This window comes from Danio rerio, chromosome 15, assembly GCF_049306965.1.
Source record: "Danio rerio strain Tuebingen ecotype United States chromosome 15, GRCz12tu, whole genome shotgun sequence".
Lineage (NCBI taxonomy): Eukaryota > Metazoa > Chordata > Actinopteri > Cypriniformes > Danionidae > Danio > Danio rerio.
This window is the reverse complement of record NC_133190.1, coordinates 40,310,774-40,324,431: the sequence shown is the minus strand read 5'-3', so window position 1 is coordinate 40,324,431 and position 13,658 is coordinate 40,310,774. Positions and strand designations below refer to the sequence as shown.

The following is a 13,658-nucleotide window of genomic DNA, read 5'->3' as shown; positions in this document are numbered from 1 at the left end:
ATTTGTTTTGGTTTAGACGGCAGCCTCCGTGAGGAGCTGCCGTCCCTGTCATTAATAAATCACTTTAAAACTGCTTCGGTTCTCCGCCTCCTTCTTCCCGGCAGCCAAAGGGCCGTGAACTTCATTACAGCTTTGAATCGGGGGGGTCTCAGAAACCGACCCATTGTATTAGCAGGCATATACCTGTATTGGCGGGCTTGGCAAACAGAAGCGAATTCACAGCTATGGCCTTCTGGGTAAAAAAGGTTTTCTTATATTTGACGTTTTATTTTTTTTTGCTTTGTTTAATTAAAACGTTTAAATATAATAAAAAATACATATAATAATTAAACTTAATAATTATATTTTTGTTATATTTTTTTCCGCGCCTCCCCTGACATGCTCTGGCGCCCCCCAGGGGAGGCGCGCCTCACACTTTGAAAACCCCTGTTCTAAGCCATTTTGTAGTATATCTGAAGTTTATTTATAGACTAATTTCAAGAGGATCACATGCTGATGATTGCTTGCAGCTGGTTCCGCATTATTTAATTTATGATTCACCAATCAGACGATCCCTAAGCCACTATAAATACCCTAAGTTCCATATGACTGCCATCTTAGTTTTGAAGAATCCCTCCTTCCACCCCAACTCCTCCTTTGCTAGATAGGTGACTCAGTGGCCCAGTGGTTAGCACTGTTACCTCACAGCAAGAACGTCACTGGTTCTAGTCCTTACCAAGCCAACCAACGTTTCTGTGCAGAGTTTACACGATCTCCTTGTGCTCTCATGAGTTTTTCCCGTGTTACCCGGTTTCCTCCCACCGTCCAAAAACATGCAACACAAATCGGCACCACAGGCATGCTCCTAGTAAGTAGTTATCTCTCAAGAGCAATCACTATCTGTTCATTAGCTACTACAGCTGGGGAGTTCTCAAGATCTACCCAGTGGCGTAGCGGACGGGCCCGCAGGGCACGCACCCCGGGGGGGGGCCCGCGTGATTAGGGGCCCCACGTCGTCGCGATTTTTAATAATTGAAAATCCAGGAACCGCAATAATCAAACTCTTGGGAACAACTGTGGTCGGAACCAAAGTTTACAGGTCTGTGTTCTCTGAACTCCGCTCAGGCGGTGGACTACTTCATTCTGATTGCTTGCCGCCGAACCGCGTCATAGCCAATGAAGACGCGCCGCTGTTTCTCGCCGCCGGTTCTCGTTAAAAAATGAATGACTTCTGGCTACTTTGACGCTCTCGCCACTTTCGGTTTGTGATCGCTCCTCGGTTTGTGAAGGATTCCCCGCGTTGTGACGCCACTCCGCCTCCTTTCCCCGCTCCTCAATTTGTGACATAGATATATACACTAGATATCGCATAGGGACCCTGGGCATGCGTCTATAGCGCCGCCACATTGGTACAGTGCTCCCAGGACAAATGTCATTCAACCGCACTAGTCAAGACAGTATTTGTGAAAGTGTATATGTGTATACCCCCCCCCCCCCCCCCCCCCCCCCGCCTTCAACTGGGGGCCCTGTCGGTGGGGGGGCCTCCGCATTTTGCGCTACGCCACTGGATCTACCTGAGCTAAAACTGATAGTGAATGCGGCTATACTCATGGTAGGTATTATTTGGTAGTTTAGTCATTTATTTCACTAATTTAGCAACCATCAAACGTCATCTGCAAAACGATTTGAATTTCCGGTTAGGAAAAAGACATTAGTGCTCCATTTGTATAAGTGCATAGTGTGGCATTTGGGGCGCCGCTTGTTTGTTTTGTTAGCGGGGTGATATTTTCTCAGCGCCTCTGTCTTGTTGGTTTCAGATGGCGCTGGGAGAGAACATTCACGTTGCAAATGTCAGTGCACGTGTGTTCTGTCCTGTGCTGGTCTGTCGTCATTAATTCAGTGTCCAAGTGCCGTCATTGAGGACGTCATTGATACAGATGTCTTTGAGTTCCTTGTCATTGAGGATTTAGTTGAGTTTGTCATCAATTTCTTTCATGTCTGTCGTGACAAATCCTGTCTAGTGACAAGATTCTACCACTCTGTTCTTGTTAATTCTTGTTTTGGTGACAGAGTCCAGACACAAATCCTGTTATGTCACATTGTGCACTCATTTTCTGTCATTGTGTGTCTCTGTATGAGCTTCGATAGTCTGTGCTCGGGCCATGCTCGTTCCCACTTAATGCAGGCGCACAAGGTCTGGATGTGATCTGGATGCGTGCTCTTGCCCTAGTGTCTGTGTTTGTTTTGTCTGCAATGTGATCTTTTCTCAGCGCCTCTGTCTTGTTGGTTTCGGTTTCGGTTGGCACTTGGATGGAACATTCACATTGCATACGTGAGCACATGTGTGTTGTGTCCTGTGCTGGTTTGTTGATGTTAATTCAGTGCCCATGAGGACGTTGTTTATACAGATGTCTTTGAGTCCCTTGTCATTGAGGAAATCTGTCATGCCAAATCCTGTCAAGCCTTGCGTATGTATTAATGCTATTTTTATGTTATTTTGATGTTTAAGTTGTTTTGTTTAGTTTTTGTTAGATCAAGTCCTTCATTTCTGCAATTTGCTCCTCGCCTCATCTTCTCCAACCCCATACTGTGATATTTTTTATGTTTCATCTTATGTCTTTATTTAACTCTAAAAAGATATCTAAAAAACATTTATTCTAGCTCCTCAATGGACGACTTATAAATGTTCACTTTTAATGTCACTTGCAAGTTAATACTCAACTCTAAAATGTCTAAAAAGTTTCATTTTAGCTCCTCAGCGGACCTCTTTTAAACTTGGATTTGCTTATGGTAAACTTTACATGGCAGACTTCAGGCCCTATTATACACCTGGCGCAATGTGTGACGCAAATGTTGTTTGCTAGTTTCAGTTTGACGCAAGTGTCGTTTTGACGTTTTGCTCCTTGCTGTTTAAATAGCAAATGCATTTGCACTCATATGTGCACGCATAGGCGTTCAGATCTAAAAAGAAAAAAAAAATGCATTTTTGGCACGTAGCTATTTTTAGGATCTAAAATAGACTGTACAATAGACCAGCTGAGAGCAGGTCTACAGTCCAGCGCAGAGCGCGTTAGTTGTGCGCCTTGCTTAAACATTGCTTTAAACACACAGGATGTACAAAAATACGCAAATATCTTTACAAATGAAATAGAATTAAATGATTACAAAAATTATTATTTTTGACATAATGCCTTCATGCCTTTTTCATTTCGGGGGGCTTTTTTCAGTTTATTCATGACAATTTGCTTTTGTATAATGTTATTATTAATAGTAGTTCTACTTATTATATGCATAATTAAATTTGTTTTATTAAAAACAAGTTTAGATTTGCCCACCTGTCAGGTTTTGGACCATATAGGGCATAGCACGTGTGTTTGGATATTTTTTACAACACGTTTCCTTATCCACGACAGTGAAAGTGAAAGTAAATAATGAGGAGGCTCATCTCTCATTCTCGCGCTGCAGATGCTCTGTTTGACTGTCTTATCGCTAGTAAAGCCTTCAGTTTTTCCACTTACAAAGTCCGCCATCTAAATAGAAAATGCTATTGCGTGACGCATCTGACTCTTAAAGGGAATGGGAGATGAGACTGATTGGTTTATTCTCAAAACACACCTATAACTCATTAAGAAAATAAGCTCAACCCGTTTAGAACATGCGTTTTTCCTTTCTTAAAATAGCAAAAGTGGATTCTGACACGCTGTTAATGCTTATGCGCCCTGCGCTTTGAGCTTTGCGCCTAGATTGTTAAAATAGAGCCCTTCATCTTTATTTTAGTTTCAATCACAGGTGCTTTCCTAAGGTTGAATGAGCGGCACAGTGATTTTACAGACTACTTTCTCCTCATCACAACATCACTAAATCTGTTCGCTAGCATTTTGTTTCTTGTAGTTATAAGTCTGGATTGATGCCTGTGCACATGGATGGCTGTTTGGGCTCAAAATAACAGAACTCTGCGCAAAGCCAGAATCATCTGCATAATCATCCAAAGCATCATGCATCGTCACTGATAACAATGACACATAACTAAACCAAGCACAAAACCTGGATTTATAAAACTATAATTTACAAGAGATGTCTTAGCAAATGTGGCCCAGTTATCCTAAAACATATGTGGGCCACTTTTGGCGAATATTCAGCACAGTAAGCTATGGCTAATGTGGATTTGAGCCTATAGTGGCCCAGAGAAGATATGGCAAATGTGGAGAGGGGTCTGGATGCAGACCTGGTGCAGTGCAATCTAAACTGCATCCAATGCTATTTAAAGGGCTCACCTCACATCACTAGCTTGAGTGCATTGTGTCTGACATTGCATCGCTGAGTGATGCAATATCAGCTTGCATCATAAAGGCTGCATCCAGATAGTATTGCAAATGTTTCCAGTTATCTCAAAAGAAATGTGGGCCGCTTTTGGCAAATATTTGGCACAGTTAACTCTGGCTAATGTGGCTGTGAGCCTATAGCAGCTCAGAGAAGATATGGCAAATGTGCCCAGTTATCTTAAAACATATGTGGACCACATAGACTAAAGTCACAATCATGGACAAAAGTGTTTGCTTTAGTTAGGCTCAAAGCCCTGAACCTTTTGATATTTTTTTGGGCTGCTGTAACTCTTAAGAACTTTGCTTGAATAGTTTATTCATTACAATAAACATTCATTCATTCATTTTCTTTTTGGCTTAGTCCCTTTATTTATCTGTGGTCGCCACAGCAGAATGAACCACCAGCTTATCCAGCACATGTTTTACGCAGCTTATGCCCTTCCAGCTGCAACCCATCTCTGGGAAACAGTCATACACACTCATTCACACTCATACACTATGGACAATTTAGCCTACCCAAGTCACCTATATCGCATGTCTTTGAACTGTGGGGGAAACCGGAACACCCGCAGGAAACCCACGCGTATGCATGGAGCCCGTGCAAACTCCACACAGAAATGCCAACTGACCCAGCCGAAGCTCTAACCAGCGACCTTCTAATTTTTAAATGGCATTTTAGGATGAAAACGATACACATCCACTCTGGCGTTTCACCTAGCATTTCTGAGCAGCCCTCCTTCCACACTGCCGCTGAAAACGCATGTCACATGACCACACACACACAGGCACAGACACAAGGACACACACACTGTCATGTTCTCGAGACAGCGTGTCCAGGCAGTCAGTGGGTCAGTAGACTGGTTCAATCTTTAATTAGTAATTTTAGCGAAAACCTTAGATACTGTTGGCTGGTTCCTGTTGGTTGTGCACTTTTTTTACCAACCAAGTTTGTCAACGCCATTATAACGACACAGATCACTCTGCCTATTCACGAGTCCCATAAAAAGAAAGTGATTAACAGGTGGTAATTATGTGTGTAACTTATCTTTATTCATTTATGATTTGGTTATGGGTAAAACAAAGACCATGTGGGTTAGGTAGTTAAAACGGTAGGCTACAGATAATTAATTTGTTATGAATTAATTAATTATTCATAATTAATTCACCACTGGCAATGACGGCGATTCCATCGTCCATCGTGATGCTTCATATTAGACATTGTACTATGCCAAATTGGTCAACATCGTCCAACCCTAATAGAATGTATTCATACTGCAATGCATGCTGGGATTTTTGTACTTCATTCCATTTAGTATGTGGTCCAGATGTATGTGTCTGGTGTGGGCCAGATCTGGGCAGATTAAAAGCAAACTTTGGCCCAGAATAGGGTCAGTTCTGATTCATTTGGTTTAATTCTGGCTGATATGTGATATTGCTATGGCTTAATTGTAGCCTAGACCTGGCAAACAAGAGCGGACCGCCCAAGTGCCATCATTCCATGCGGTATGTGGGCCGGATGTAAGTGTCTGGTGTTGAGCCACGTAAATTTTGCTGGCTGGGTAGTTTGCTATTTATTTTTTTTAATGCATGTAACGAATATGAAGTCAACTGTCTGTTCAAACGATCACTGGATGATGGGGTTTAAAGAGTCGATTCATTTGAAGCCCCATTCAAATGAATCTTTAATTCCCTTTGAGCCAATTCACTACAATGTATTTGAATTGAACTGTAGATTCAATATTGTAGATTTCATAATTTAAGTCAAATGAATGTGGTGTGTGAGCGTGAGAAGAGTATCAGCATGAAATCTCACACTTATCATTATATATCATATCTTTTTTTTTGGGGGGGGGGTGTAAATGGAGCTTTACTTCTAATAAATACACTGATATAAAGTACAACATGGAAATTAATTTATAATTAATATTTGACTTTGCAATTAATGTAGGAGGAGTGATGAAGCCAATTATAATATAGGGATGATTAGGAAGCCATGATGGAGAGATGGGAGATTTGGCCAGGATACCAGAGTTACACCCCTGGTCCTTTCAAAGGACATCCTGGGAATGTAAATGATTAAAGAGAGTCAGGAATGTTTATTTCAAGTTTCTTGCTTTATGTGAAAGCGAAGAGAAACTGGTCATGACGTGGCCAAATTGAACACATCTAAATGCACACAAACACACGCAGCAGTGTTTGAGCAACAGAAAATTCTAGTGTAACAGGAAAGGTTCTGCGGTTGGTTCGACTGCTAATGACCATATTTAGCCTTAGTCAATAGGGAAGCACCAGGGTTTGCTCTGGCATAAAGCAGCATAAGGAAGAAGACGGATCAAGATCAAGACTCGACTCTTTCCACTGCATTGAGACCTCAAAGATGGGTGAGAAATTAATATCTATTATGATTATTATATGTTTATAAAAATCTCTCAAAATATAAATACATATACATATAACACAGACAATGCACAGAGATAATGTTAAATCCATATAATTAAGCACAAGATACACATTTATTTTCTCTAACAAATGACCCTTCATACAAAGATGTGCTTCTAATGAATCCACGCAGCAAATGCAAAGTTATTGAATATAAAAGACTAAATATTGGTTTTATTCTAATGAGGTTTTATTAAAATGTTTGAGAGGAGCATGATCAGATATACTCTAATAGCTCAGAATTTTGCAGCACAATGACACACTGACAGTCCTTTCTGTGCTTCTTTGTTTAGAAAACAGCAGTTTTGAGCTTAAAAATGTGACTGGAAACTCAACAGACAAGAGCACAGTGGAGGATGAGGGATTTAAGATTTGTCTTGCCTGCATTTTCTTTTTCACCGTCTCAGTGGGTCTCATTGGAAATGGGCTGGTCATATTTTTGGCCGGCTGCAGAATGAAGATGACTGTCAACTCCATTTGGTTTCTGAATTTGGCGATTGCAGATTTCATGTTTATTTTAGTTTCAATCACAAATGCTTCCTTTATCTTGAGCAAGCAGCACAGTGCCTTCACAGAGAACCTTTTCATCATCGCAACATCTCTAAATCTGTTTGTTAGTGTTTGGTCTCTTGTAGTTATCAGTCTGGATCGATGTCTGTGCACATGGATGGCTGTTTGGGCTCAAAATAACAGAACTCTGCGTAAAGCCAGAATCATCTGCATCATCATCTGGGTTTCATCCATCGGCTACATTCTCCCTTTTTTCAATTTTTTTAAGATTTCAGGCACAATTCTTGTCACATATGAATTTATAGTGGTCTTTCTCATCCCCTTTCTGATCATTGCATCTTCATACATCGCTATTGGAGTAAAAATCAAACGCCTCAACATGGGGAAGCAGCTCAGGTCATACAGACTCATTATAACTGTAATCCTGACTTTCTTCATCTGTTCATTTCCACACCATGTTTGCTGGATTTGGGGAGTATGGGCAGAAAATAATAATTGGATTCTCACTGATCAATTTGGGAAGATATTTTATTTTACTTTCTACCTGATTAATCTCAACAGCAGTCTGAACCCATTTCTCTATGTGTTCATGTGTGATGATTATAAGAAGAACCTGAAACAGTCTCTGGTGCTGGTGCTGGAGACGGCGTTTGAAGATCATCTGGACATTAAAGATATGAGACAGACACAACATGATTAACAGGCAAAACAAACCACACTTGAATTGCTAGAAATGTAGAACTTTTTTGAGGAACAAAAAAGTTTTGCAATCATTGATAATAATGCATATTATTATCACAGTTAAACAGTAACTGTATAATACTGTCTGTATTCATCATAATTTTCTGTCTAAGACATCTCTTGTAAATGGTAGTTTTATAAATCCAGGTTTTGTGCTTGGTTTAGTTTTGTGTTCTTGTTTTCAGTGTCTGTATATTCACTTAGGCCTGATTTCATTGTTTAGTTCAGTGTGTGTATTTAAGTCTTAGTCTGTCTTCATTAATGTTTATCTCGTTGACCAGTTCTTGTATTTAATTGGATTAAAAGAATTGCTGTGTACATAATCTATTTTTATTGCCTGTAATCAACACTAACACTTAAACACTTTATTTTTTCGGATGGTCATTATTGAGCAGTTAAGGAGTTTTAAAGATATCGGCTACTTTTATGTTCCATGAATCAATCAAAATTGTCTTTAGAAAAAAGAAATTTAGACAACAGATCCTTTACATTTTACAGCTATTCAAAGCAGAAAAAATATCTAGCATTAGTTGTAAATGCTGTGTTAGTTTAGCACAGTTTAATCACAAAACACTTTATCTAATCACTAAGTGTTTTTCTAAACCTGGAAACCTGGAAAAATATTTCCACGGTATTTTTTCCATATTTCTCTACTATGGAAGTCAATGAATTTTTAACACAATTACTGTAAACTACAATCAATTTTTAACATTTAGTACATGCTGTGCATCTTTTTTATGCCATCTTTTTCATCTATGCCATTTTGGCAAACATGTCTATAAATATAAATAAAATCATTAAACACTCTTATTTACAATGTCTTTGGCTCTCGGCGAAGGATATTGAAGATATCTATTTAATTCGAACTTTGATAATAGGGTTTTTGCTAATGGGCATAGGCGGGGCCCTGGAGTATTGACAATTGGTAAAAGTGGTCAGTGTGGCTTAAAACCCCACCAAGATAGCCGGCTGGATCAAAACAGTGGCAAGCAAGGTTGTTGGTACTCAGACTGTGGCCTTAAGATTTAAGGCTGATTTATACTTCTGCGTCAAGCGCATGCGTAAGCTACGGCGCAGCCTACGCATGGACACATAGCCCTCGCTCTCAAAAACCTTTTACGCATAGCGCAAGCTCTGTGATTGGTCAGCTTGGTAGCGATGACGAGTGTGGGCGGGACCGGGAGTCGCGCGAGCCCGATGGAGCGAGTGTTTACAAGTATGGAGTCCAGTGAAGGAGCTCGGGATGGAAAGTTTTGTTTTATGTTTACCTCATGGTTAAAGTTGTTGCACGTCCTCCGGTTCCTGCCTCAAAATTAGTGAGTTTGAACCACTTGTACATTAAGGAGGCGTTCAGAAAACACAACACACCAGCTAAGAAACTGGACACAGAGGAACATAAACACCTACCCCCAACTAGCATTTCGGAAGTGTTATAGCCTATCATTTCCTACTTTTGATTGGGTAATACTTGATGTCATCATTAGTTTGATTGGTCTTTGTCCAGTGAGGGCAGGTCTTTTAAACGGAGTCTGTCAAGTCTTAACAGAGAGTAATGGGTAATAGCAGATGCTACTCCAGGTGACCTCTGTGTCTTAAAGTTTCAGAGTTTAAACGCAAGTAATCGATAAAATACTGCAGAGAGTGGGAGGAAACAAATAACTGGCTGCAGAGTGTTAGAAACTGTTATTAAGCCAACTGCACGATTTGTCGGAGTGTTCTGTGGCTCTTGCGGGACGTGCGAACACATTCCTCCGGAGAGCAGCATTCCCGCAATGACAGCTCACAAAAATCAAAGCAAAGTTAGTTCTCCGTACCCCAAGTCTCTCCCGAAGCAGACATGGTACTGACAGTATAATCATCATCAACAATATTTAGGTTAATTGATAAATAATGTAAAAAATGTGACCCAGTCTGTGAATATCAAGCTGGAGTCATTTTTTTTTTTGTAATTTACTGTTTTCTACATGAAATAAAAACAGTCTGTAAAAATAATAAAAATATATGTAATTAATATTAACTGAGTAAAACCATGTCAACAACTGAAATCACAGTGAAAGGAATGGCAACAATCAAACTTTATCTCAGAATTAGATTTGGCTTGGTTTTCAATTTGTAAAAAATCTGTAAATACAATGTAAGTGGATCACATTCCAATGTAATATGTTTGTTTGTTTGTTTGTTAAGGTTAAGTCAGGCATATAAGCATTATTTTTTTACATGAAACATTACATTTAATACCTTAATAAACAAAGAAAATAAACTAAATTGCAACTTTACATATTTTTTAATTAGAAATAGGCTTTTTAAAAACTTTACTAGCTAATGTTTGTATCTAGTTTGTGTAAGTGCTGTTTCCATGTTTGGATAGGTGTCACTTCAAATAATGACAAATATTTTAGCCAAAATCTGTTATCAATACCACCCTTTAAACTTAGGTTCATTAGTATGTTACCGTCTCTGGCATGCTATTGGGGTTGTCATCCCTGCTGCAGTATGCGTCCCTTATTTTTTTGCATTGAAAGTGGTAATCCTACTTGAAGCAGAAGTATAAACCAGGCTTTAGACCGCAAATTGGAAAACATCAGGGAGAACCTAGCGGCATTGCAACGGGCATTTGGTCAGACCTGGAGACTAGTGATGGACATTAGATATCTGCAAAACAGGCAGGTATTGATCCAAACTGAAAACCTTTTCTTCTCTTTCGGCTTCCCTGTGACTCTCCTGCCAGACGGCCTTGGCTGGAGACAAACAACTTCCCCGGAGAGCAAGATAAGGAGACGCTTGAAATTCCTGCTCCCTGTTCCAATGACACCGGTGAAACTCTACAGGCTTACACACACACACACATACACAGCTACAGATAGACAATCACTGCCTAGCCCCCACATCCCATGCCTTTGTGTGCTTTCTCCCACTGCTGTGTGTAGGCGGGTCTGTGACTAGCGCCCCCTGGCTGCAGGACCAGATGGCTTTTTTCCCCCGATCTTACACTGTCCAACATCAATTGCAGTCTAAGAGGGCATTTTTTACACCTCCCACTTCCCTAATGTATCTTATTTCCTCTTTTTAAAAGCCACTTCTCGTCTGACCTGTCTTCCACTGAAATGTGTGATGTTTGTGTATGGTCAATTTCACTGCCTGTAAAAGTGTGACAAATAAAGGCTTTTAAATCAGTCAATCAATCAATCAATCGAAAATGTTGCTCACTTCTGTCTTTGGACTAAAGTACTGCCATGCCTCAATTCACCCTAGTGGATATTTCTCAAATTACATCAGACAGAGCTTTTCTGCTGTTTGATTTAATGACAAAAGTCCAAAATCATGGACAACAGCCTTTAAATATGGTGAAATGACCCAGAACTCAAAGCAATATGACCTGAAAATGGATGCAGGGCCTGCAAGGGTTAAAGTAGCACTAAATGTTCTGAAATATATTTCATAAAAATAAATTACTAGAACATTAAGTAAAGCTTGCATTCCATTCAGTACCTAAATATATAAATAATTAATTTTTGATTAGTCTTATGCATTTCTAAGAACTAAATGTAGACAAGTTTAAAGTTCATTTCTCAATGTTTCGATTGTTTTTTGAACTCTCTGATTCCGGATATTTAAATAGTTTTATCTCGACCTGAAATTCTCCTATTTTGAAATACACCTTCCATCCATTGAGATTTATACATCACTTCAAGCTGAATAAATCTCGGTTTCTAAAAAAGAAACCATGCGACTTATTTTGTGGTCCAGGGTTACAAATAAGTATATAAAATAACACAATGAATGCACTCCTTATTTAAGGGACATATTATTTAAGCAAATGACAAAAAAATTAAAATTCTTTGATCTATTTCTAGGGTTGGGGGTCAAAATTTGACAAATGTGAATTATTATTATTTTATTCATCCTAAATATTATTTCCAACATTTTTTAGCATTTAAATAGACTTTTTTAGATGTTCAAAGATCTACAAATTTGATATTTGTAAACATTCAGTGACCTGCTTTTCTTGTCTTCACTCCATACAAAAGATTTTACCAAAATCCTAACACATAATGTTTCCACATCCAGTGGCGTGTCAGTCTTTGGAGTAGTTTACATTATCGTCTTATTTCTGGGTCACATTGGAAATTGGCTTCTTGTCATATTTGTGACCGGTTTTCAAATGAAATTGTAAATGGCCGGGTACAATTATGATTTCTCATCTTTTGACCATAAAAAATACTGTTATTAAACCATTTTGATTACAAATGATCTGTTTTAGTTGAAGTTCTCTCACTTATCTGTTATTCTGACTGTGCTTATTTCTATAATTGGTAAACAATCAAATGTAAATCACTTTACTCATCCACATAAGTTTGGTGCTGTGGCCAAATTCCTGTAAACGACAAGTAACAAACGTGGTCTATATTCAGTAATTTATTAAATAAACAGCAGGAGAAAGGAGACAGATGTTTCGGCTGTGAGCCTTCATCAGTGTTATTGGATTACAGTAAATGGCAGTGGGTGGAAGCAGACAAGATATTTTTGTACACATGCGTGCATTTCTTTAGTCATTGTGCAATAATGTACTATATACTGAAACCACCATTTCCATCTAATTTTACATGTACGCAATAACACAGCCCAACAGTGGGCACGCAACATTACTTTTAAGAGTATTTATAACTCTGGAGAGACATATTTCACATAGGCTCTTTTTCTAAGATCACTAAGTGTTAATGTTGAACAATGATAAACAGAAGAGACCAAAAACGAGGGCTACAGGCCTCACAATCACACAATTATCTAATCTGTAAGACCAAATCAACCAAGTAAGATGCTGCTTCTAAAAATTTAAAATCGGAAAAAGATTAGAGAAACACACACACACACTTACCCCACTCCAGAGACTACTCTGCATGAGCACTGGGTTTAGGAAGAAGCAGAGACATTTTTGTTGACTTTTGAGAACCAAAACCTGCAAAAAAAAATCAGTAAGAATCTGCATTTTTATTTAAACATTGTGTAGCATTATACACTGCTAAAATGCTTTTCTTACTTAGAATTTTTTTATCTAGTTTCTAGTCCAAAATATCTAAAAATTCTTAAATCAAGAAGCATTTTCTAGAAAAGCAAAACATTGTCTTGTTTTAAGAAATAATATGCCAAATTGAAGTTTTTTTTCCCCTTGAAACAAGCTAAATAATCTTCCAATGGCTCCGATTCCAATTTCTTAAAACAAGTCAATATGTTTTGCTTGTCTAGAAAAGTCTTCTTGATTAAGATAATTTTAATTTTGCGCTAGAAACAAGACAAAAGATCCAAGTAAGAAAAGCATTTTTTTTTAAGTGTAGAATTGCATTTATTCTGGATATTTAGTTTGCTATCTAATTTTTATGCATTTGAAGATGTATTATCTAGATTTTATGATTTAAATGTATATAACCATTCATGTTAAATAAGTTACAAGTTGTTGTGTTTTAGAACATTCACTGAAGCAGTTGCAACAACCCAGAAACATTACATTTACCCAAAGTTAAATATTATAACAATATTTAGTGAGTTGAAGTCAGAATTATTAGCCACCTTCGATTTCTTTCTTCTTTTTTAAATATTTTCCAAATGATGTTTAACAGAGCAAGGACATTTTCACAGTATGTCTGATAATATTTTTTCTTCTGGAGAAAG

The 13,658-nt window shown here is 38.5% G+C and overlaps 1 protein-coding gene across 1 annotated transcript; it reads left to right on the top strand.

The window, feature by feature from the left end:
- The first annotated feature begins 6,624 nt into the window (after positions 1-6,624).
- Positions 6,625-12,236, top strand: si:ch211-137j23.9. Its single transcript, XM_073923960.1, has 2 exons — positions 6,625-6,682; positions 7,034-12,236. The coding sequence occupies exons 1-2, from the start codon at positions 6,679-6,681 to the stop codon at positions 7,948-7,950; spliced, it is 921 nt and encodes a 306-aa protein (XP_073780061.1). The 5' UTR covers positions 6,625-6,678; the 3' UTR covers positions 7,951-12,236.
- Positions 12,237-13,658: the final 1,422 nt, after the last annotated feature.